Source organism: Dysidea avara, chromosome 3 (assembly GCF_963678975.1).
Source record: "Dysidea avara chromosome 3, odDysAvar1.4, whole genome shotgun sequence".
NCBI classification, from domain to species: domain Eukaryota; kingdom Metazoa; phylum Porifera; class Demospongiae; order Dictyoceratida; family Dysideidae; genus Dysidea; species Dysidea avara.
The window spans coordinates 40,537,075-40,562,131 of record NC_089274.1 but is presented as its reverse complement, the minus strand read 5'-3'; the positions used below and the strand labels follow the sequence as shown (position 1 = coordinate 40,562,131).

The 25,057-nt window shown below is 38.4% G+C and overlaps 1 protein-coding gene and 1 long non-coding RNA gene across 2 annotated transcripts; one reads left to right on the top strand and one right to left on the bottom strand.

Annotated features, from left to right (window-relative positions):
• Positions 1–252: 252 nt before the first annotated feature.
• LOC136250986 (putative DBH-like monooxygenase protein 2) lies at positions 253–17,340 on the top strand. Its single transcript, XM_066043343.1, has 13 exons — positions 253–609; positions 1,142–1,291; positions 1,347–1,517; positions 1,957–2,046; positions 2,117–2,302; positions 2,417–2,522; positions 2,667–2,833; positions 2,930–2,987; positions 9,940–10,061; positions 10,112–10,171; positions 10,223–10,350; positions 14,694–14,856; positions 17,002–17,340. The coding sequence occupies exons 1-13, from the start codon at positions 328–330 to the stop codon at positions 17,176–17,178; spliced, it is 1,860 nt and encodes a 619-aa protein (XP_065899415.1). The 5' UTR covers positions 253–327; the 3' UTR covers positions 17,179–17,340.
• Positions 2,017–5,293, bottom strand: LOC136250993 (uncharacterized). The gene is made up of 3 exons (XR_010698872.1): positions 5,160–5,293; positions 2,256–2,334; positions 2,017–2,204 (listed from the first exon to the last, which is right to left on the bottom strand). It is a non-coding gene; the product is annotated as an uncharacterized lncRNA (long non-coding RNA).
• Positions 17,341–25,057: the final 7,717 nt, after the last annotated feature.

Here is a 25,057-nt window from a genome sequence, read left to right as displayed (position 1 = left end):
AATTTAAAGAAAAACTAGCACACTATCTGTTATAGCACTCATTTGTACCATTATCTGTGTGCGTGAGGTTTACACAGTAATATCAGTAATAATACTCCTTTGTGGTCCCTACTATGATATCACCATTTCTGAGGCTTTTAATGTACATTCCAGGAACAATTATAATGGTTTTACAGCGAAAATACCTTATGTCATAGTAGAACACTGTGAAACCAAATGAATTTGTAAGTGTTTGAATGTAGATATAAATGATTAAACCCTTTGAGCAGCTTACTATTTTTTACTACACGTAGTAGGAAGTGTTTATGTCATTGTCTCAGTTTTGTCATGAATCTTTCCAGAACTTTACTGGTTGCTCTATTTATAATTGGAGTTAGTGGCTTTAGCTATGATGAGCTGTCAAGGCAATATGATTGCAAGCTACAGCTTGATAGTGCAGGCAATTACACAATGTTCTACACTATTGATGAAGATGACAAGCTACTGAGTATTGCCATACATGTGCAGACAACCGGATGGGTTGGACTAGGCCTATCTCCTACAGGACAGATGCCAGGATCTGATGTAGTGATAGGATGGGTAGACAACAGTGGGGCTAGTTTCTTTCAGGTATTTTTTACTATGATCAAAAGTAGATATAAATGTCATAGCATTGCCACCAAATAATTAGAGCACTCGGCTTTACCTTGTGATTAACATGAAGACCAAGCACTGAACGTCTTATTATTCAGCAAGGCTTTGACGTTCTAGTGCACTGATACCACATAAAATGTACTAACATGACAACAGACCATAAAATGTACTAACATGGCAGCAGACGTAATTATAAGTGGTTGTTCACTTACATATGATGAACAGCACTGAGTGTGGTGCATCTTTATCGCTATAGTATTCCAACAGTTTCAGTTGTAGTGTACAACAAGCCTGTTAAATTATGTGAAAATTGGGTGTGTTACTGAATTGCCCCCTGGGCGCATCAGCAATTGCAATCTGCTCAGCAACAGTAAACCTCAGTAATTTTCTGTGGACTGCACTGCTGATCACCATATTCCAGTACTATGCTGGCAATGGCATTTGCATGATCACGCTATTCCATGCTAGTAGCTATGTTATGTACATAGTAAAATTGTATTTTGTGTAGGATCGATATGCATTTGATCGCACTATTCCTCGCTATGATGGCAGCCAGGATTGGAAATTTATAGGATCCAGTGAAGACAACGGAATCACTACCTTTCTGTTTGAAAGACTATTTGAGACTTGTGATGAAGGAGACATTGCAATTAGTGCTGTAAGAAGTACCTATGAGTACATTGGAATGAGTATGATGCATATTACATTCACAGGGTGATACAACACATCTTATTTACAGTTACCATAGTGAAGATCCTATTGATAATCAACACATCTCGCAGCATGAGTTTCAAGGGGTTAAGACTGTTAACTTGTTTGGCCAACTACAGAACACTGCTGATCCTCCAGCCAATCTTCAATATGTAGATGTGGTCAACGCTAATGTATGTATGTGTGTATTGTGCAAATAAAATTTCCTTGCCTAGTGTTCGCATAAAGTATATGAGTAGCACAAATTTGGTTGATGTTAAGCAGTCACTTGTCTAATGTGTATAACAGCTGGCCAAGAATTTGTATAACAATTGGCCAAGAATGTGTTTTATGATCACTGCCTTATAATGATTAGTTAGTGGTTTGTTCAGCCAACAATTAGACGCCACCATCAACTATTGGCTACATAATCTATCTGGCTTCATTGCTTAAACACATGCAACAACCACCCGTATGTAAAGACCAGAAATATCTGGACAGAAGATAACCATTATATAAATACAGGTTCCACTGTGCTTGCATGTTCCCCACAATACTGTAGTTTACTAAATATGAATCTGGTTGTATGCATTTATGCGTGCTTTTAAATATGGACAATTCTCTGGGTTGTAGGTTACTGTACCTTCAAAAGACACCACTTATCTGTGTACTTTGATTGAACTACCATCACAATTCAAGAACAAAACTCATTACTTAGTAAAAGTATGTACAATTATGGCCACAACCATGAATGTATGTACTAACAGTATTATTACTCTTATACACCCATCAGACTGCTGCCCAGATAACACCAGACAGTGCTCGTCATGTACATCACATGCTTCTTTACCTTTGTGATGGCTTCAATTTGACTGGTGATCCTGCAGTTGGAGTTAGTCAAGAATGTAATGGTATCTCACAGAAGATCCTACCTTGTAGATCGTCTATTGTGATTGCCTCTTGGGCTGTTAGTGGCAATGTAAGATGCATAATATTGTACTATTTCTTTCCCTAAAAGCAAACACTACAGTCAAATAATTTTATGCATTCCATTGTATTTTAAGCAATTGCCTTATTGAATGTTTTTTCACAGGACTTCACATATCCTGCTGACATAGCTCTTCCAATTGGAGGAGCTGACAAGATTCATACCCATTATTTACTAGAAATGCACTATGATAATCCTGATAAAATATCTGGTTAGCAGCACTGAAGTATTATAAAGTTGTGTAAATCATTTATAGAGTGGTTTTTATAGTATTGTAAAATGCATTTAGTATGCACATGTGTATAGTGACATTGGGTAGCTAGCCATGTAGTTTCCATGTGTGATGATATTTTAGGAATAGTGGATTCCTCTGGGATGAGGCTATACTTCTCTGATAAACCAAGACAAGAGGTTGCTGGGATAGTTACACTTGGCAAACTAGCAACTGGACACATGATCATTCCTCCTGGTGTACAAAGATACACTGTTCGGGGATTTTGCGCAAATCAATGTACTAATGCTGTAAGTGTCAAAAGCTTGTCGACTATGAATATTATATAATATGATGACAACATTATAGCTATTACTTTTACAAAGTAACAAATTTTTGTCTTGCAGAATTTTCCTGAGGAAGGAATTACAGTGTTTGCTAATTTGCTCCATACACACACAGCTGGTAAGTACACATTTAAAATTCATGTATTTCAGCTCTACACTAAGCTACACATCTGAAATGATACAGACCTTCTTGCGGGTCCTATAGTGGTTAATAAACAACCCTTGTGATATACCAGAAATCATATTGTTTATGTAGTCCAGATCCTGGGAAGTATGGCTCCTTTAGGCAATTGCCTAGATTGTAAACTGTGTCTGGGGATCAAGTTTCTGCCTAGTCTGGGTGACTCCTTGCTACAAATTCCCTTGTTACAAAGTCTTGCATGGGTAGGAAAACAAGATGCCAAATATGCAGTAAGAGATTTATTTGTACTGTGTGTAAATGATATGTGCAACAGTGAGGTATGTGATGTGTAGGAGATGATATATCATGTCTGCTGTGTAATGAGGAAACACTTAGCTATCATCTCCTACAAATCACATACACAACTGGAATATGCAGTGAAACCTCTCTAATCCAATGCTCTTTGGTGTTCAAATATATATATGTGCACTACTTGTATCAGTGTGTATATCTCACTAACATTTTGAGCTTCTGCAATATATGATATATATGCACTGATCTGAGGTGTGAAAGTGGTACATATATATATAAAGAACTTTGCGTGGGAGGATCAAAGCAAAAAAAAAGTGTTCTATATTCACCATACAAGTACAAGTGTTGAGTGTTCTATATTGAGCAGTTATAGAACACTTTAATAGACCACAGTTCTATATCAGGTAGTTATAGAACTGCCAGGTCTATTTTGCAAGCTGATAGCCTACTTTGAGTGAGTAATCACTCATTCTGGCCAGTACAACCAATTAACCAAGCCAGTGTAGGCTGATAGCCTGACTGCGCTGGTTGACCAGTCAACCCAACCAGTAAGAGCGAAACCACTGAATTTAATTTATAGATACACTTAAAGATTTTGATGATGGTTGCTTGTGGTCAGCAGCAGTGAACATTCTTACTACGTTTTGTTCACATAAATGGATGAGTCCTAGAAATATCACAAAAATATGCTTATTGAAGCACCACAATTGAAAACTTTTAGTTGTTGAGAAGATGGACTAGACTCACAAAATGAATAATGAAGGCGTAGCACAGGCAAAACACAGGTGCAATGCCTTTGATAGCACTGCTCCGTGAGTTTCTAATTGTTTCGTGTGTCTTGTGTGTACAAGTTGACAGTTCTCTATACCAGATAAAGCACTGCCATCACTTGTGCTATATGGGAAATATAGCACTCAAAGAGTGGTCTCAAGACGAAATATAGCATTCAGCTTTGCCTCATGCTTTATTTGTCTCTCGCCCACTCTTTTCGTGCTATATTTCCTGTATAGCACTCGCAGCAGTGCTTTATCTAATACCAAGAGTATCTCTTCCATTATATACTCTTGCTAATACATATATATATAGATATATATTGGAGCACCAAAGAGAATTGGATTAGAGAGATTTCACTGTACATTCCAGTGGTGTATGTGATGTGTAGGAGATGTGTAGGAGATGATAGCTACGTAAGGGTTTCCTCATTACACAGCAGATGTGATCTATTTATCATCTCTTACACATCACATACCCCACTGTAGTACATTTTATGCACATTAATCATTTACACATGGTACAAATGGTGCCAGTGCGTATATCTCATTAAGGCATCTTGTAAAGGCAGTGCATATATATATATATATATCTTGTTAACTCAAGATATTGCAGTTATATCACGTTAACTCATCCCAAGAAATCCTTTGATGTCTTTTGCTATCTTTGTACCATTATATAGTCATACATCTTAAGGTCGATTGAGGGATTAGGTTTATTTGTAGTTTTTCAAAGCATGTTGAGTAGTTTCTTCGACTGAAATGGAACTGTTTCTAACACAGGTGAGCTCTGTTTTGATAAGTTCTAGACACCTGTCTCGATATTATCAGAACGCACACTAAGTAAGTTGAGCCATTAGCAGAGGTGAAGTGGTATTCATGCATGACTAATTTTACATATTCACGATTATTATAGTAAATACCTGGAAGAACCTCTAACAGCGTTAAACCATTAGGTCACGCTTTGATGTCCTGTGTCTCGATGTTACACACAGCGCGCTAAATAGATTCCAGTGAGCCATTGGTGGTGAAGTGGTATTCATGCACGACTGTAATGGTTATAATTTACTCTGGTTATAGTGAATACCTGGGAGCGATTGTACCAGCATCATTGTCAAGTCGCGTTTGGATGTCCTGTGTCTCCTTGCTGACTATAAACCCGCCACAGTCGAACTTTTCGTATGCTCGTGTCATTGTGCGCCACGGTATGTTTGAACTCTTAGCACAGCAAGGGTAAGTAGAATTCTAGGAAAACGGGAATGGAACGGAAACGGAAAGCGGGAACGGAAACGACCAGCGGAAAATGCCTGATGAAGGTTATCATGTCAATATACGGGTTAGATTTTACAGCATGATGCTTCTTTGTAACATTGGTGGACCCTCCGTACTGTTCCGCTAAAACGATCGAAACTCTCTAATAGAGCAGTCACCGTCCATTAAAATACTCTAATAGAGCAGTCACAGAATGTTTTACAAACTATGTATCTCACCAGGGGCCTTTTAGTATTGAAAGTTTGTGAATAATTGTACTATAGCTGGCAACACTCAGCCTCTTCATTGGAGTCACCTCAACCTGACACATACTGATTACTGTATCTACCACATACCTAACTTTTATCTTGACAATATTGCAGCCATACACCTTCTAACATCTTTATGTAAACACAGTCAATTGATTAGAATACTTGTAAATCTCTTCACTCTTAATTGTTGAATCTTTTGTATGGTTTCAAGGAGTATGGTTATTTCAGATTTTTACATAGTGTTGATGATATAGCTAGTGTGTGCCATATGAGACTAGCCATGCACGTCTTGCAGCTGACAAGCAAGCTAACAGCATACCTTATCATACATAACTCTTATCAGGAAGCTGCATGTAAGTGCATAGCCTATATAGACACTGTCTTCAGTCTATATAATTACACAAACTTCTTCAAGCATGTTTCAGTGTTGAATCTTTTAAAATGTTTATAGTTTTAAAGGAACAGTTAACAGTCAGCGTTGATGACTCTTTCGCTAGTCTACATACCTCATCTTTGCCAGCCATAGTTGCTCCATCATTCACAGGTTTAAAGGTCCGCATAGTAGCTAGCTAGCTAAAACATTCTTGACTGTTCTAGTAGAGTATTTTAATGCACGGTGACTGCTCTATTAGAGAGTTTCGATCGCTTTTGCGGAACAGTGCGAAAGGGTCCAACAATGTTACAAAGAAGCATCATGCTGTAAAATCTAACCCGTATATTGACATGATAACCTTCATCAGGCATTTTCCGTTGGTCGTTTCCGTTCCCGCTTCCGTTTCCGTTCCATTCCCGTTTTCCTAGAATTCTACTTACCCGCACAGGAACGCCTTGTCGTTATTCTTACGTTGTTTCCAGTGTCCAATATCGAAATTCACAAAGCCCAATATAAATACACTCGTGCCCGAGCTCGTGCCAAACATGCCAGCAGTTTCTCACATGTGCATGTAGGTGATTAACCCACATGGTACATAATTTTTATTAGTTTAACTACGGGAACTCGTGCGGCTTTCCCTGATATACGCAGACATGCCAACTCTCATGCATTAGGCGTGAGTCTCACTCTTTGGCTAGTAATCTCACGCTCTCACGTCTAACTCTCTGTTTCTCACTCTTTCAGCTTAGTTCTCACGCCTGATCTGCTTCATAATTAGCCCTGTGCTTATTTATATCATTTAGCTATGTACTTAGAGCATGTAGCGGCCTTTTTTTTTTTTTTTTTTTGGTCTTCACTACCAAAAATCCTGGATTGGCATTGGTCATGTGATTGTGAAAGAGCTTTTAAAAAAATGAAGACAAAGCTAAGTGAGGCTCCTGTATTGATGTACTATGACCCAGAATTGCCTATAAGATTAGCAGGAAATGCTTCAAATTACGGGATTTGAGCAGTGTTATAACAATGGTCAGGAACACCCAATTGCTTTTGTGTTGAGAACTCTTTCACAGTGTAAGAAAAACTACACCCAAGTAGACAAAGAAGCATTGTCATTAATGTTTGGAATCCTTAAATTCCACAATGGATGGCACTTCACATTGGTCACAGACCACCACCCATTGACAACTTTGTTTGGCCTGAACCTACCATTAGCAGTTGGACGTCTGCAGTGGTGGGCATTACTGCTATCTTCTTACCAGTACATGATTGAATTTTGGCCAACAAAAGCTCATGCTAATGCAGACAGCCTCTCACGGTTGCTGTTGCAAGATTCAAGTAGTGGTGAGTGTTTGTCAGAAGTATCTGTTTTTAATGTTTCACAGATTACTAGTTCAAGTATGTAATGCTACTCATGCTGACCCTGTACTCGGTAAAGTTATTCATTACCTTAGAAGTGGTTGGCCTGTGAAAGTTCCTGATACACTAAAGCTTTATTTCTCCCACCATGATGAACTTTCAATTGAAAAAGGCTGTATTATATGGGGAATAAGAGTAGTAAATTACAGTCATCTTGCTCAAGTTGTTGCATGAAGGTCATGTTGGGATGGTAAAAATGAAAATGATTGCCCATAGCTATATATCATGGCCGTGCAAAGATAGAGAAATAGAAGACTCTGTAAAATCCTGCAAGTCTTGTCAGGAAGTACAGAAAGTCCCTGAGTCTGTCCCATTACACCCTTGGATCTGGCCTTGCAAACCATCATCTTGACTTCGCTGGTCCCTTTCTGGGAAAGATTTTTTTAATTGCTGTGAATGTTTATTCAAAGTGGCCTGAGGTTATCGAAATGTCCTCAACCACAGCAGCCCAGACTATCTCAGTGTTATGTCAAATATTCACGACCCATGGGATTCCTGAACAGTTAGTGAGCAACAATGGCCCTCAGTTTACTCCATCAGAATTTGCTGGTTTTTGTAAGGGCAATGATGTGAAACATAATTATTAGGGTATCCTCCTACCATCCAGCTTCCAATGGTTTAGCTGAACAAAGAAAACAGCTAAAGACAATGTTTCTTTACAGCAGAGACTTGCAAATTTTCTTCTCACATGCAGAACAACACAACAGATGTTGCACCTTGTGAGTTGTTGATGGGTAGAGCTTAAAACCCAGTACAGAGAAGAGAGTTTGTGATTCTCAAGTTAAAGGCATGACGAACATGGTAAAGATCATTTTTTCAATCCTGGTCAGACTGTTTAGACTAGAGATTTTCATGGAAGTACTAAATGGGTTCCAGGAGTGATTGTACAGAACGTTGATCCACTTACTTACATGATTCAGTTAGATGACAAGTCCTTGTGAAAAAGACATGTTGACCACATCCGGAACAGAGTTAACACTGAGGTACCCTCTAGTCTCTCATAAGTAGACTGTTCCCATTCAACTGATTTAGAGCATTCGTTTATTCCATTTACATCATTAACAGAGTCAGAACAGAGTGTCAAAGAGTTACAACCAACAGCACAGCACCATAATGTCGATACTCCACCATCACAACCTTCTGGTCCATGTCGAAACCCTCCCAGGAACAGACATCCTCTTAAGTGTTTCAGGACTTAGAGGGGAGCAGAAGTGATTTATTGATATATAGAGCAACTTCCGGTATAATTGTATGAATCTTTAATTGTAATTGTAATATTGGAGTTGTTGTTTGGTGTTGTTGTACTGGTTGTTGTGGTAGGCCATTATTTTATTTTGCACGTCATTGTACAACTGTGTAAGATTATGCAAACACACAACGACCATTTTACGTCACAATAACAAACTCACTAGTGGGATGTGCCTTTTAGGGTTCCAACGAGTGTGTGAGCTCTGTGCCTTGTCTTTCCTTTTATCTTCAATCAGCTAGGCTTGTCATCTTCTTGATACAATGAAACCATATTGAGGTATTATCAACACTTTCATTGAGCAGCATATTTAGATGCCACAAACTTATTTAAGTGCTTACAGATTCACGATAGGCTCAATGCCATGCCTATTAATGCAATCTTGGTTGTTTATGATTGAGCATCAAGACCACACCTCTTAACAATCCATCATGATGACACACTACATTATTATTGGCCTAGTAATGCTAGCACAATGAAAACATGAAAATAGTGACACACCCCTGGTAGTAGGTGAAAGGCTGACTAGTGATACTCTAATGCAACAGTCACAAGCATACAGCTGTATGCTATAACAAAAAATCAAACAAAATAGTATATTAAAATTTTAAAAATGAAATAGGAATCCAAGCAATAAAAGTAGTGAAACAAGAGATGAATGATGGTACTACAACATAGATCAGTAGAAAAATCCCTACATTGGCATTGAGAGATGAATGATGGAAAGCTTGGTGGGAAAATCCCTACTTTGGAATTGTGTCGAGGACTGACTAGCTTATATAGTATTGTATTTAGAATTAGTGCTTGTAATTAGATAATTATTGGTGTGCTGTAATTAGAGCTGTGTGTAGTGTTGTTCAATTAGAATACAAAGTGTGAGCACGTGTCACTTCGAGTCAGCTTATCCTGGCGCATCCCAACTATCACTAGCCGAGACAAATTGAACAAATGATTGTTAGTATATGCCAATGTAGGGATTTTCCCACCAAGCTATGCTGTAATACCATCATTCATTTCTTGTTTCACTACTTTTTATCGCTTGGATCCCTACTTCATTTTTAAATTAATAATTTTACATACGATACTGTATAATAACATACTTTGTTTATATACATTTCTGTGTTACAAACTCACCAGTGTGCAAAAGGTGTTTACTTATTAGCTACTGTATTTATGGTAACACCAACTATTAAGTATATGAATATGTCTACTTTGGGACACCAAGATAACTGTGTCTACTATTTTCTTCCATTGGCCATGCTTTGTGTTCATAATGTGTCAAAAAATACATAGCATTGATATTCTGTAGGTGCAGAACTTATTCTACGTCACATTCGAAATGGAACAGAACTCAAACCAATTGATGTCAATCGTAATTATGATTTCAATTATCAACAGATTAATATAATTCCAAGTGCAAAAATTTTGAAAGTATGTTACCTGAATACTTGTAGCTTACAATGACATTTCGATGATCATAGGGTGACGAGATGATACTAGAATGTGTCTACAATACTGGACACAGGAATACTACCACTTTTGTTAGTTATATGATTGTATTGATTGTGGTTGACTCGTATGTGTGTATACAGGGAGGAGAATCAACAAGTGATGAAATGTGTATTTCTGTTCTATACTATTATCCTGCTACAAATCTTTCCAATTGTCTGAGCTATACCATTCCATCTGCATATGCTGAATGGATGAGCACTTATTTACTGTGAGAATCATAATGTAATATAGTACATGCATCATAATACTACCTAGAGATCATGAAGGTTTGGGTTTTTCCGGCCAAAAATATATATCACCCTAAAACCAGCATCATTTTCCTTTATGACAGCTAGGCAGTATTGGCAACTTTACCAAACCTGTCCAACAAATTTTTGTGGAATTCTAATAAATTTTCATTTAACTGAATTTTCTGCTGACTGACTAGTTGAATGACTAATCAATGCCTCCAGCCAAACATAACTCGATCATGCTATGTACGGACTTGATTTCTTTGCTGTCAACATTACTTCAGACCAAGGCATGTTTTTTTTTGCCAGCTACAGCACAAGCATCATGGATTTACCTTTGTCCTCCTTTGTGTTCTGTTTCCTTTACTACTACTGCATGCATAGGTGGTGGGTAGAGTATATGGTTTCTACAATACTGAATCACAAGAATTGTAATTTATGAAATGAGTGGATTAATTGCAAGAGGCATTTCTTGAACTGTTCTTCATTTATAACAAGTAAAAAAAACAAAGTGAAATGACCACTATACACTACTCAGTGGATGTGTATAATAGCAATTTTTGTAGTAACTGGATGGACTGCAAATGCTTTTTTCATAGCTACTGTTTTTCATTTGTGATGCTGTATAATGGGCGGAACATAGCTGAAAAAGTAGAATGGACACATAATTGATAGTTGGGGCTCATATTTAGTCATGATCACTGATGGACTTTTCTATAACATGTCTGGCTAGCAGCATTTTGTCCATTGATGTGGTGTGTGTTAGTTCATCAGTTCTAAATCATGTTACAAAAAAGTGAAAAACAAAGTGGGAAGAAAAATGTGAAATTTTACAGTTGAGTAAAGATCATTGAACAAAAGCTATGAATATATTATAATATATACTTGTACACAGAAAAATTTGGAATTTTCAACTACAGTAGGGACCATAACAAAAGTACTGAAACAATTAGCTGGAGTAGTGCATGATATTCACAGTAAAACAATAAGAAGTGTTATATCCCTACTGTGCATTTCCATTATGGTATCTTGAGCACAGTAGGGATATAACACTTCTTATTGTGTTTACTGTGAATATCGTGCACTACTCCAACTTGTTTCAGTACTTTTTATCGATGTGTTATGGTCCCTACTCTAGTTGGAAATTCCAAATTTTTCTGTGTAGCTACTTGTTTGTTAACTTTTTTGTAAATAAATTATTATGATTGGTGAACCCACACATATGCCCCAGTTATCGTCTGAAAAGTGAAGTATCCATTACGCTTCATTGTCAGCTATGTTCAACACGTTATGCAACATTTCGAATCAAGAACTGTTCGAAAAGCACCTCTGAAATCCACACATTTCAAAAGAAAGAAATGGTGCCGCGTGCCCCAGCTATATCAATTATCGTCTGAAATGTGAAGTATCCATTACGCTTCGTTGTCGGCTATGTTCAACCCGTTACACAGTAGTATGAATCAAGAACTGTTTGAAAAGCACTTCTGATATCAAAATAGCCACTATGACAAATACGGACGATTTCCATTACAAAGGGAAGCCATCGCATGCTATCGCCAAATCGACACTTTTCGCTGTCAGCAAAGATGAATGGGACACAAAGGAGGACACTGGTAAGTCCATGAAGAATGCATTGTACGTACTGCGGTATGTCAAAAGGCACCTGTAGGGCTGAAGCGACGTCAAACAGTGAGAAAATCAAGCCCGTAGCCTTAGCTAGAGTCCGCAACGCGAAAAATCGATATCCTCCAATCAACTATCTAACTATTGTCATGTGTTAGGCTAAGTGTAACTTGAATAATACCAGCATGGCAGCCAAGTTTATCACTTTCTTCTGGTAGAAAACGATACAAATGTCTTAAAATCACGTGAGTTTTCGTTCCAGCAGTTCGTAGGGTTCTTCGTATGCCACGATATTCACTCTCAACATTGTTCAAGTAGTCTATCATCAACTCAAAGTATTGGTGGTTTGATTTTATTGGTCAGTTTCCGGTGGCAGCACGATCTGTGCAGCTTTTTGGCGACAGACAAAATGTTTCTTGCTCTGGAGCACAGGACAAGCAGAGCAGCAACTGCGCCGTGGGTCAGCAATGACCAGTACTAGGTAAAGTACCTGCATGCAGAGTATGGTTATAATTGAAGCTTGTTAGCCATCTGGCTGAGCCATCTGGCTGAGCCATCTGGCTGAGCCATCTCTATGCTGAAATTCGGCCAAAATGACGCGATTTTTGCAAACAAATACCAGAATGGTTGATACATCAGTGAGACAGTCTCCAACAGCAAGGATACGAAGCTTATAAACACCTAACAATACATCTATCTCGCCCAGTAAACGCATAGAGCAATCCAATGCATGAAATAGGGCACTCACGTGATCGAAATTCAAATCGCTAAAATACCCATGAAATCACTTTCATTTCTGAATAGGAACCATGCAGTGTGCTCCTTTTGTAAATATTTGTGTTAATTGTTCACTCAGGCATGGTCTGGGCCAGTGCGGGTGTGTTTTATGCTGTGATGGCATCATAGGGAGAGTCTCAGACTGCTGGGCTAATTGAGATGTTGAACCTAATGCACACAAACTGATTGTTACTTGATTCCAAGTGATTTAAATGTCATTGGAATAGATTATGATTGTATTTTCCGAGATTTGAATTTTGATTACGTGAGTGCCTATTTCATGCATTGGATTGCTCTTTGCATTTACTGGGCGAGATAGCCGTATTGTTAGGTGTTTATAAGCTTTGTATCCTTGCTGTTGGAGACTGTCTCACTGATGTATCAACCATTCTGGTATTTGTTTGCAAAAATTGCATCATTTTGGCCGAATTTCAGCATATAGATGGCTCAGCCAGATGGCTAACAAGCTTCAATTATAACCATACTCCGCATGCAGGTATTTTACCTAGTACTGGTCATTGCTGACCCACGGCGCAGTTGCTGCTCTGCTCTTCCTGTGCTCCAGAGCAAGAAACATTTTGTCTGTCGCCAAAAAGCTGCACAGATCATGCTGCCACCAGAAACTGACCAATAAAATCAAACCATCAATACTTTGAGTTGATGATAGACTACTTGAACAATGTTGAGAGTGAATATCGTGGCATACGAAGAACCCTACGAACTGCTGGAACGAAAACTCACGTGATTTTAAGACATTTGTATCGTTTTCTACCAGAAGAAAGTGACAAACTTGGCTGCCACACTGGTGTTATTCAGGTTAAACTTAGCCTAACACATGACAATAGTTAGATAGTTGATTGGAGGATATCGATTTTTCGCATTGCGGACCCTACCTTAGCCATTATCGAGTTACGCTTGTCTGAAGGCGTCAGTCAGTCAGTCAGTAGAAAATTCCATTCAATAAATTATTTTTAAAATTCCGTAGCAACTTGTTGATAGCGTTTTAGGTCGATCTGGAAGCTTGTTTGGGCTTAGTTTCACCTAACCAATACTGCCTGATCATCGTTAGGGGAAAGTGAGGCTGTTTTTTGGGTGATATTATTTCATGGGCCACACCTACTCCTTTGTCGTCCCTACTATACACTACTATCATAGTGTATGATATATATGTGACTGAATTTTGGAAAATCACCCATATGGGCGCACGTGAAATAATTAGAATTTTCATTTTAAGTGGGCTGCTAATAAGAGCAGGAAACAGCTCTAAAAATATTTCAAGAATTTTCTTACAATTTAAGGTATTGAGAATGGCTTAAAACCATCAACAAGTAGATTTGCACTATGAAGTTTGTAATCTGATCATTAAATATTTTAGGTGTCAAATGCACCCATATGGGTGATTTTCCAAAATTTGGTCACATATACTGTATACTTGTGGCTATACTAGTCGACATTTAATCCTGACTTCAGTCATGGCTATATCAGGCTGTATGTGGCTGAAGTAGGAATTAAGTGTGTATATGTACCTACAGTAAGTGTGTGTGTCTGCGTGCGTGTGTGTGTGCGTGCGTGTGTGCATACGTGTGTGTGTGTGTGCATGCATGCATGCATGCATGCATGCATATATGTGACTGGGCCTGCAAAAATAGGGCATGTGGGCACATAAAAATTGCCTACTTCTTCAAACTTTGATGTATTATAATTTTATATTCCATGACTCTGTACCATGAACTTTTCAGCACTAATTAAATATTTAGTTAGCTTTACAATACAAGTTATCCCAGTAATAAGATATAACATGTTATGTGATGGGGTGTAGTTTGTGCCCACATGCCCTATTTTCGCAGGCCCGGTCACATATATGTGTGTGTATACCCACTAATTATAATACAGTACATATGCATGTATTCACATTCAATAGACCTGAACAGTACTATGCCATTGCAGCTGCAGCTGTTAACAATATTAGTAGTGCTCGTCCAGTTTTTGACTCTCTTGATTGGTCAGAAGAGAACTATCGAATGCTTGAGAGAATAGGACAAACAAGTGAACAAGTCAACGTTTGCGTTTCAGGCAAAGGGAAAGTGAGTTCATTTAATTTGTTAGGGTTAGCGTGGGTGGGCTAGCATAGCATTAGCGTGGGCGTTTGGGCTAGCGTGGGCGTCATTTGCTCGCCGTGTATCAGCCCGTAATTGTGACACAGTAATGTGTCACGTGACATCCCAGGTGAGTATATGTATACTTACCTGGGTGAGTACCTCAGGTTGGTATATATATATACTCACCTGAAGGTTGGGGGTGTATATGCCCTATATGCAACCAGTGGTGCCTTCGAAGTTTCATGTGATCATGGTATATATTATATAGTTATACAACGGCCACGAGTGCTCTGCCTGATATAAATGCACGAGCCTGAGGGCCGTTAGGCCCGAAGGCAAGTGCGTTTATACAGGCAGAGCACGAGTGCACGTTGTATAACTGTTATGTACCACTCACCTAATAGGTGGGGAGAGTCTCACAAGACAGCTGTAACACTTATAAAGGCCAGGTTTCTAACATCGATTGTGGGTAACCAAGCCGGACGTTGCGACGACGTTCCCCTGCAGTACTGCAGCCACCTGAGATATTGAAAGCTAGTACGCTATGGGTTATATCACTAACCTGCATTCGCTGTTCGATTCTCATTATGTAGTGCTCAACATGCCAGCGTGATCACTCAATCACCATATAGACTAAGCGCCAGACTAATCGCCATAGTGATTCCCTCGAGCGAAAAAAAGTAGCTAAATAGACGTTTTAAGTAAACAAAACCCAACTACTAAACGATACTAGTCTAATTCTTACTATTCACACTGGCTAAACTCGAATCTGGTGGCATGACAAAACTGGTTACCACAATCGAACGTAAAGGTTAGTATTATTTAGAATATATTTGTTTTATTGAGTCATTGTCGAAGTGGACTACAGTTTAATCTGGGCTAAGATGGCACCAGACTAGTAAGGTGTATAAGTACGTTTATATATATGTAGACTAGAATTGTGGCCACCCGTGTTGGCTTTTTCGATCGCCATTGGCTGCTTGTAAACATTATACGTATTGGTGACGTTATGGCCCACAATCGACCTTTACATGTCAGGCTATAAAAGAATTCAAGTGATCTGTGAAGTGTTCTTCCACCTATTAGGTGAGGTGTCGTAGTGGTCTTCGCCACCGGCACTTGTGCTATGCTGCATAAAACCGCAGCCAGTGCAATATCTGTATATTGCACTGCGGTCGGTGCATTATAACTTATAATGCACTCGTTGTGGTCTACAAAACCGCAACCAGTACGTTATAAGTTATAATGCACTCGCTGTGGTCTGCAGCAGTGCAATATACAAATTATGGCACTGGCGGTGCCTTTGAACTGCCCACGCAGAGTGGTACATATATATATATATATATACAAACATTATTATGTAGAACAGGCTAGTAAGTTGCATTTTAAGTTAGTAATAATGTTGTATAAGCTATTTAAGTAATAGTTAGAATGTGCCAACAGAGTTTCTATGCTATTTACAGATCTATGAATATGAAATTGCAACCATGGTAATTAATTATTGGTATATATATAGTTGAGCCCACATCATCTGAAAATAGGTAGCTAGCATAGAAACCTTTTCAGCACATTCTAAGTACTTTAGAAAGTTTCCCAGAGTACAACAAATAAAGAAAGAGTACAAGAATGTGGCAAACTGTAGGTGTTATCATCAAAATTTACCCTGCATGTTCATTGTGTAGGTGTCACACCATGACATTGGTGTGTCATGTACTAGTAATGCCTAAATCAACAACAATGGAGCCTGTCTTGTCCAGAAAGTATGCTGACAGTGAGGGGATTTGGCTTGCCAATTTGATGAATGTAGTAAATAACCACAGGCTAGTAAACCTGCCAGGTAGATGGCAATTCAAATAGTAATTTGTTTTCTAATTCTAACTTTTCACATTGTTATATAATTTGAATGGTGGACAAGAAGGAAATAATTAAGTTGACTAACATGGTCTTAAATTAGAGGCTTTTTTTAAAGAATAATTGATGCTTAGACCACCAACACCTTTATGAGAATCTCAAAGTTCTCTCCATCATATAAACTATCATGTAATATACATAATGTTGTCACAGTAAGACATTCTTTTACGCAATGAGTCTCATCTGTATACGCAATACATGTTTCTGTATACATTGCAGAATTATGGATCCACATTTGCCAGCAGCAAGCCACCACTTATTGAAGTACCATTTGAGGGAGAGGGACAATGTGTAAAAGGTTCAAATGGATCACCATCAGTTGTACTTGTGATCCATTCTAGCAACCTTGTTATGATCATAGTGATGTGCCTACTGACTATATACTCTTTCCCATGAGTGCCATAAGTGCAATGTAACAGACTAGAATAGCATTATGTCAATTTATGTGAACACATGCATGCACACATACCACACACTGTAGTAACATGTTTCTGTTACATTGCTGTATAAGGTCTTAGTTTTTTGTTGCTGTTTTTTTACCTGGGCCATATAAGTGCTGTCAGCTAACTTGTAAAATGCGTACAATGGGTTAGCTAAATGATGGTATATATATTTATTCAAGTACCATTCTGTAATTTAGGAAATAGGTAAATTTGGGGTAGGGAGCAGATCACATTTCTCTATGTCTTTTAGTTATGATCTATTTCCAGCAATAGCTACCTATTAGTAAGTATTAGTAAGGCAAATTATAAACTGTACATCGGGTTTGTTGATGCCTAGGCCTAAAGCTTGTGTAGCCACAATCACCTGAACCTTCCATTTTTTTTGTACGCATCTTGTTTGTCCATTTCCTTCATCTTCCCATAGTAGCCTAATGCCTTTAAATCTCTATCTCTGAATGCAATAACAATTGCACCTACATGACAGGAAAAATCAGTGTATACTATGGTGCATTGATCACCAATGGACCACAAAACCAGCTATTATATTATACACCTGTATTGTTCATGCATAGATACAGGTTAATAGTTTCAGGTATTTTAGTGTATATTATATAAAAGCAGCAACAGTATTATACTCTATTTCATACTATTAGACTATTAACAAACATTGCATATATTTGTGAGTTGATGTAGTCTCCTAGATCTAAGGGTGGGCTTTGGGTGGGGACAAACCTTTTTCCAACTTTCCATGTGGCCTCCCAATCCCATCTGTGTGCTCTTTCTGATGCATGCATTTGAAAGTTATCCTGACTATAATGTTCACTGTTTCCTTTCTACTTTGAATATCACTGCTCCATGTATGCCCACATGGCTTTTGGATTTAGATGCAAATATGTAAGTTGTATATGTAAGTTACAATGATGTATTTAAATGGAGTTTAATTAAACTCTCTCACGTTATGATTTAGAAACTCGAAGCATTCATTTCCCCAAGAATACGCATCAGATTTCAATAGTATAATGACCACCATGTAATGTACCATTCATGGAAACATTGAAGTGTGCTAAACAGCATTGCTGATACTGCTGTCCATTTTTATTTAAAAACCTGAAAAATTACGGAAAATTAAAATGCGCGCTACACAAACAGCAAAAGGAATCACCATATTGTTACCCTACGGTTTTGATGTAGGAATGATCACTTAGAGTTTGAGGAGAAAGCCTCCGAATTTATAGAGGTTGATTTTTTCATTGCCAACCCTACAATTTGGGTGACTGCACTATTAGGGTATCTCTATCTTGATCAAGTAGTTTCTGGAAACCTCCCAGAGCTGCCCTTGAAACTTTTGTAGTTACTATATGATAGGCATACTTTTGGTGCAGAGAATTTCACGCACTGCAGATATTCAGTTCAATTTTGGTTACTAAACCATCACTAATTGAAGCCCCATACATAAAAAGCCCTATTGAAGCCCCATTTTTTTCCTTTCTTTGGCCCCTTTTCTGTTACACCTTTTCAGTCATTAAGTCAGTCACTATGTCAAGTCAATAAGTCTAAGTCCTTGAAATTAGGTTAGGTAATCCTAAGGCTGCAGCACATGTTGCTGTCAGACTTCAGTGCTGGTCACTGTAAAGTGTTAGTAGTAATAATAATAATAAAGATTCACACAAGTCATCATCATTTAATGTACATGATTTATATGACAAATGTTTAGTTTCTCTATATGTCTATTTATATCCCAGTGAAGCCATACTTCAAAGAATTTACTGAAACTGTATGATACGTAGTTCAGCAAGGTAAATTGTTGCCTTTGACAATAAAGAAAATTAATGTTTATATATTGCAAGCAGCAAAATTAATTAAACAATGTTGGCAACTAAAATGCAGCATTAGTTCAAAGTCCTTTACTTGGACATAAGCCAGTTATAGTAGTACCAGAGTAGTTATATAATGTCTTATTTATTGGCACTTGTCCTTGGCTTTGCCTCATACTTGTGTCAATAACTACTCCTGCAGTGAAATCAAGTAACTGTGATACAATCTACAGTTTATATGCATATAAATTATGAATATATAAACACACACTGTGTATAATTACAAAATGTCATACTAAGGATATGTAATCTATAGTAGAAATAAATATTTAAATATTTTATTCACTTGTATACGTTTTGCAAGTCAGGATATAGACTATAGCCAGCCTCTATTGGAGCTCCTGCAACACCACATTCAGGTCCAGCAGCTTGTTTGTCCTCCTCAATCCAGTGGAATAAAACAAGGGATGGCTGTGAAATTGTACATAGCTAATAGAGCAGAAAAACTTGGTCGGGTGTAATGATCTGAGTGCCTGTATAACGTACCACTTCAGGGCTGGAGGAAGCAATTCTAAAGTGGTCAGGCCAAGGGCTAGGCACTATGCCGAAATTCTGAACATTTTGTTGTGTGAATGGTGGGGGGCATGCTCCCCCAGGAAAATTTTTCAAAATTGCGTGCTCTGAGAGTAGATCTGAGACTATTTTCAGCTGTAAATTCCCTAGCAAATTATTGACTAACAGTTGTATTGAACTCACTGCATGTAGCTACATCATGTGTACACATTAATTTCATACATTATAGTTGTAACACATGTAAACACTGTATTTCCTTTGTTGTAGCTACTATATGCATACAGTACGAATCTAGCATTTGAAACTGATAGCTATATAAGTAATATTAATGTGATGAACGAGCCAGTGATGAAGTCACAACTCAGTGAATAGCTAGCTAGGCACTAAGCTATTTCCTTAATCTTACCCTATCATGCTATGCTGCAGTGCAGATATTCATCCAATTATGTGAAAGCTTTTGACTCACCACCACTTACTTGGCAAATTACAAACCTTTGGAATAACTGGTAAAGCAAGACAGTGGTTTGAAGCATATCTACACAATCGCTATCAATGTGTCAAGATAGGAAATTCACTGTCAGAATTATGTTATGCACATTCAGGGGTGCCGCAAGGAAGTGTCTTAGGACCTTTGTTATTTGTCATTTTCATTAACAACCTACCCGAATTCATTCAATTTGCAACTCCTTTTATATACGCTGATGACACCAAACTTCTATATGCAATTAGATCTCGTGAAGATACTGCAAAGTTACAAACTGATATCAACAGAGCTTCTAATTGGAGCACCCTGACTGACTTACCTTTCAACGAATCCAAATTTATTCATTTACGTTTCTTCTCGACTACAACAGTCCCCCCTACATACACCATCAATGGAAATCCTATTAAATGTCTAGCACAGCATAAAGATCTTGGAGTAACATTCACATCTGACTTCAGCTGGTCAGCACACTATAACAACATATGTACGAAAGCTTACCAAACCTTAGGACTTATCAGAAGAACATTCCAGGTTAACAGTGCTGAGGCAAAGAAACGTCTATACCTAGCACTAGTCAGATCACAACTATTATATTGTTCACAACTATTGAGGCCTCAACTAATAAGAGACATTACTGCACTAGAACGCATTCAACGAAGAGCCACTAAATATATTCTTAACGATTATACATCCTCATACAAACTCAGACTGGAACAACTGCATCTCCTGCCTCTCATGTATCACTACGAACTCCAAGATATACTGTTTCTAATAAAATCATTAAAGTCACCCACTGATAATTTTAACATCTACAACTACATTACTTTTGCAAGAGGCAACACCAGATCTGGGATTAACCAAAAACTGAATCATCCAAGGACATCATCAGTAACACAACATCATGTTTACTTTAACAGGATAGCCAGACTATACAATTACTTACCAGTCATTGATCTTTCACTACCTATCAACACAATTAAATATCGTTTAACTAACTACTTATGGTAGGGTCCGCAACGCGAAAAATCGATATCCTCCAATCAACTACCTAACTATTGTCATGTGTTAGGCTAAGTGTAACTTGAATAACACCAGCATGGCAGCCAAGTTTGTTACTTTCTTCTGGTAGAAAACGATACAAATGTCTTAAAATCACGTGATTTTTCGTTGCAGCGGTTCGTAGGGTTCTTCGTATGCCACGATATTCACTCTCAACATTGTTCAAGTAGTCTATCATCAACTCAAAGTATTGGTGGTTTGATTATATTGGTCAGTTTCCGGTGGCAGCACGATATGTGCAGCTTTTTGGCGACAGACAAAATGTTTCTTGCTCTGGAGCACAGGACAAGCAGAGCAGCAACTGCGCCGTGGGTCAGCAATGACCAGTACTAGGTAAAGTACCTGCGTACAGAGTATGGTTATAATTGAAGCTTGTTAGCCATCTGGCTGAGCCATCTATATGCTGAAATTCGGCCAAAACGACGCGATTTTTGCAAACAAATACCAGAATGGTTGATACATCAGTGAGACAGTCTCCAACAGCAAGGATACGAAGCTTATAAACACCTAACAATACGGCTATCTCGTCCAGTAAACGCATAGAGTAATCCATTGCGTGAAATAAGCACTCACGTGATCGAAATTCAAATCGCGGAAAATACAACCATAATCTATTCCAATGACCTTAAAATCACTTGAAATCAAGTGGCAATCAGTTTGTGTGCATTAGGTTCAGCATCTCGATTAGCGCAGCAGTCTGAGACTCTCCCTATTATGCCATCACAGCATAAAATATACCTGCACTGGCCCAGACCACGCCCGAGTGAACAATTAACACAAATATTTACGAAAGGAGTACACTGCATGGTTCCTATTCAGAAATGAAAGCGATTTCATGGGTATTTCGGCGATTTGAATTTCGATCACGTGAGTGCCTATTTCATGCATTAGATTGCTTTATGTGTCTACTGGGCGAGATGGCCGTATTGTTAGGTGTTTATAAGCTTCGTATCCTTGCTGTTGAAGACTGTCTCACTGTTGTATCAACCATTCTGGTATTTGTTTGCAAAAATCGCGTCGTTTTGGCCGAATTTCAGCATATAGATGGCTCAGCCAGATGGCTAACAAGCTTCAATTATAACCATACTCTGCATGCAGGTACTTTACCTAGTACTGGTCATTGCTGACCCACGGCGCAGTTGCTTCTCTGCTTGTCCTGTGCTCCAGAGCAAGAAACATTTTGTCTGTCGCCAAAAAGCTGCACATATCGTGCTGCCACCGGAAACTGACCAATATAATCAAACCACCAATACTTTGAGTTGATGGTAGACTACTTGAACAATGTTGAGAGTGGATATCGTGGCATACGAAGAACCCTACGAACTGCTGCAACGAAAATTCACGTGATTTTAAGACATTTGTATCGTTTTCTACCAGAAGAAAGTGGCAAACTTGGCTGCCATGCTGGTGTTATTCAAGTTACACTTAGCCTAACACATGACAATAGTTAGGTAGTTGATTGGAGGATATCGATTTTTCGCGTTGCGGACCCTACTTATGGTCGCATTTTACTAATAACTTCAACCCTGAGAGAGCTTGTACATTTCACCTTTGTGCCCTTTCCACCGCTGCTCAGTCTAGAGCGCCAATTTTAACAAACTCTAGCTATTTATTGTAATTATAAGTAACTAACAGTTGTAATTATTAGTTATTGCATTGTATTGTATGTATGTTTCTTTGGCAGTGGGTATCTATTACCCACTGACCTTTAATGCAGTCCTGAACTGCATTAAAAAGTATTAAAATAAATAAAATGTACACTTCCTTGCAAAGCTATTTGTTATGTCGTATTTGCCAGCTTCATAAAGCGTTTGACTAATAATAATGATAACTATAATAATAATAAATCAGTAAATACCTGAGTGCTCTATTAGGGTGACTGTTCTATTAGATTATTTCGATCTTTTCCGTGACTGATCGTCACGGGGAAGGATTTAACAGTATGATGTAAGTATTTTACTGGCATTATCCATAATTCTTTAAGCACCTATCATTTATAAAAACACGCCAGCATAATGCACCTATCAATGTATTGCCCCACCCCCCCTCGGGCGTAAGTGGGGCTTTATAGGGGAATTGACACGAAACTGCTGCCCCACTATGGGGCATTTGACGATCGTTCAGTAAGCACCCAAATATTTTTTTGTTGTAACTTCCTTCGCTATGTCAAATTCCGAGTAAATCCCGCGTTGCAACGGGGGCCAACGGTGGGGATTTGACACGATAGGTTTGCCCGACCGTATGGGGCATTTGACATTCGGCTGTGTCAAATCCCCACTATAGCCCCATATATGCCCGGGGGGGGTAGTGGGGCAATACATTGATAGGTGCATAATCGACCAGTGCCTATCAGCGACTCAGATATATATTATTATAATCAATGCTGAAAAAGTGGCCCTGGGACTCACTTTCATTACTAGCTGTATGCATAGCCACAGTCCTACAAAACCATCTAAATAATGGTATACACAAATACTGGTTTTAAAACACAAACGATCTATGCCATTAAAAGCTTGATACCTCACAAGAAAAATTGTCCATGCAGTTAGTTAAGGCATAGTAGGGACTATCTAATCAAAAACAGCCAAGCTGTAAAAAAAGGTGCGGCCCCCATAAAGGCCATGGTGAAAAAAGATGTGAAATCCAAGGTGGCGGCCAAGAAATGGCTGTGATGGTAGGTTAATGGTTACATTTTAATAACAACAATTCAGGTGAATTTGGTGCCAAGACCAAGCGGCACAAAATTCACCTGAATTGCCATTATTAAAATGTAACCATTAACCTACCATCACAGCCATTTCTTGGCCGCCACCTTGGATTTCACATCTTTTTTCACCATGGCCTTTATGGGGGCCGCACCTTTTTTTTACAGCTTGGCTGTTTTTGATTAGATATCACTTCTTTTTGTATTTGTATACTGCAAAGCCGGCCTATGGCTGGCTTTGGGGCTTTTTTAACCCATGTGTTTTTTCTTTACCACAGGAAGAAGAAAAGAACTTAAAGAAGAATTTTAGTACTTCAATTATTTTTGATTTTATTAGTAATTATACAAATTATATACATATATTTATTACATGCTCATTATTCCCCACAGGATTTTTTTGCAGCTGATCTCTCTACTGGGTGACTTGAAATGTAGCTGAACTATATACAGGATGGTTTCTTTGTAGCTGAACTCTCTGTAACAGGTGATTTGTTTGCAGCTAAACTCTCTACATGGTGGTGTCTTTATAGCCGAACTCTCTACATGATGGTTTCTTTGTAGCTGAACTCTCTATAAGGTGACTTCGTCTAGCTGAACTCTCTACAGGGTGATTTTTTTGTAGCTGAACTCTCTGCAGGGTGATTTGTTTGCAGCTGAACTCTCTACATGATGGTTTCTTTGTAGCTGAACTCTCTACAAGGTGACTTCGTCCAGTTGATCTCTCTACGGGGTGATTTGTTTCTAGCTGAACTCTCTACAGGTGAATTGTTTGCAGCTAAACTCTCTACATGGTGGTTTCTTTGTAGCTGAACTCTCTACAAGGTAACTTCTTCTCTACAGGGTGATTTGTTGTAGTTGAATTCTCTACAAGGTGATTTGTATGAGGCTGAACTCTCTACATGGCGGTTTCTTTGTAGCTGAACTCTCTACAGAGTGATTTGTTTGCAGCTGAACACTCTACATGATGGTTTCTTTGTAACTGAACACTCTACAAGGTGACTTCTTCTAGCTGATCTTTCTACAGGGTGAATTGTTGTAGCTGAACTATCTACAAGGTAACTTCTTCTAGCTGATCTCTATACAGGGTGATTTGTTTGTAGTTGAATTCTGTACAGGTGGTTTCTTTGTAGCTGAACTCTGTACATGATGGTTTCTTTGTAGCTAAACTCTTTACAAGGTGACTTCTTCTAGCTGAACT

Excerpts from the sequence above, each read along its gene's own strand:
- LOC136250986 (XM_066043343.1), top strand. The coding sequence starts at position 328 with ATGAATCTTTCCAGAACTTTACTGGTTGCTCTATTTATAATTGGAGTT. Across the intron at positions 2,303-2,416 it reads CTTGGGCTGTTAGTGGCAAT|GACTTCACATATCCTGCTGA; the intron begins GTAAGATGCATA and ends GTTTTTTCACAG. Across the intron at positions 2,834-2,929 it reads CAAATCAATGTACTAATGCT|AATTTTCCTGAGGAAGGAAT; the intron begins GTAAGTGTCAAA and ends TTTGTCTTGCAG.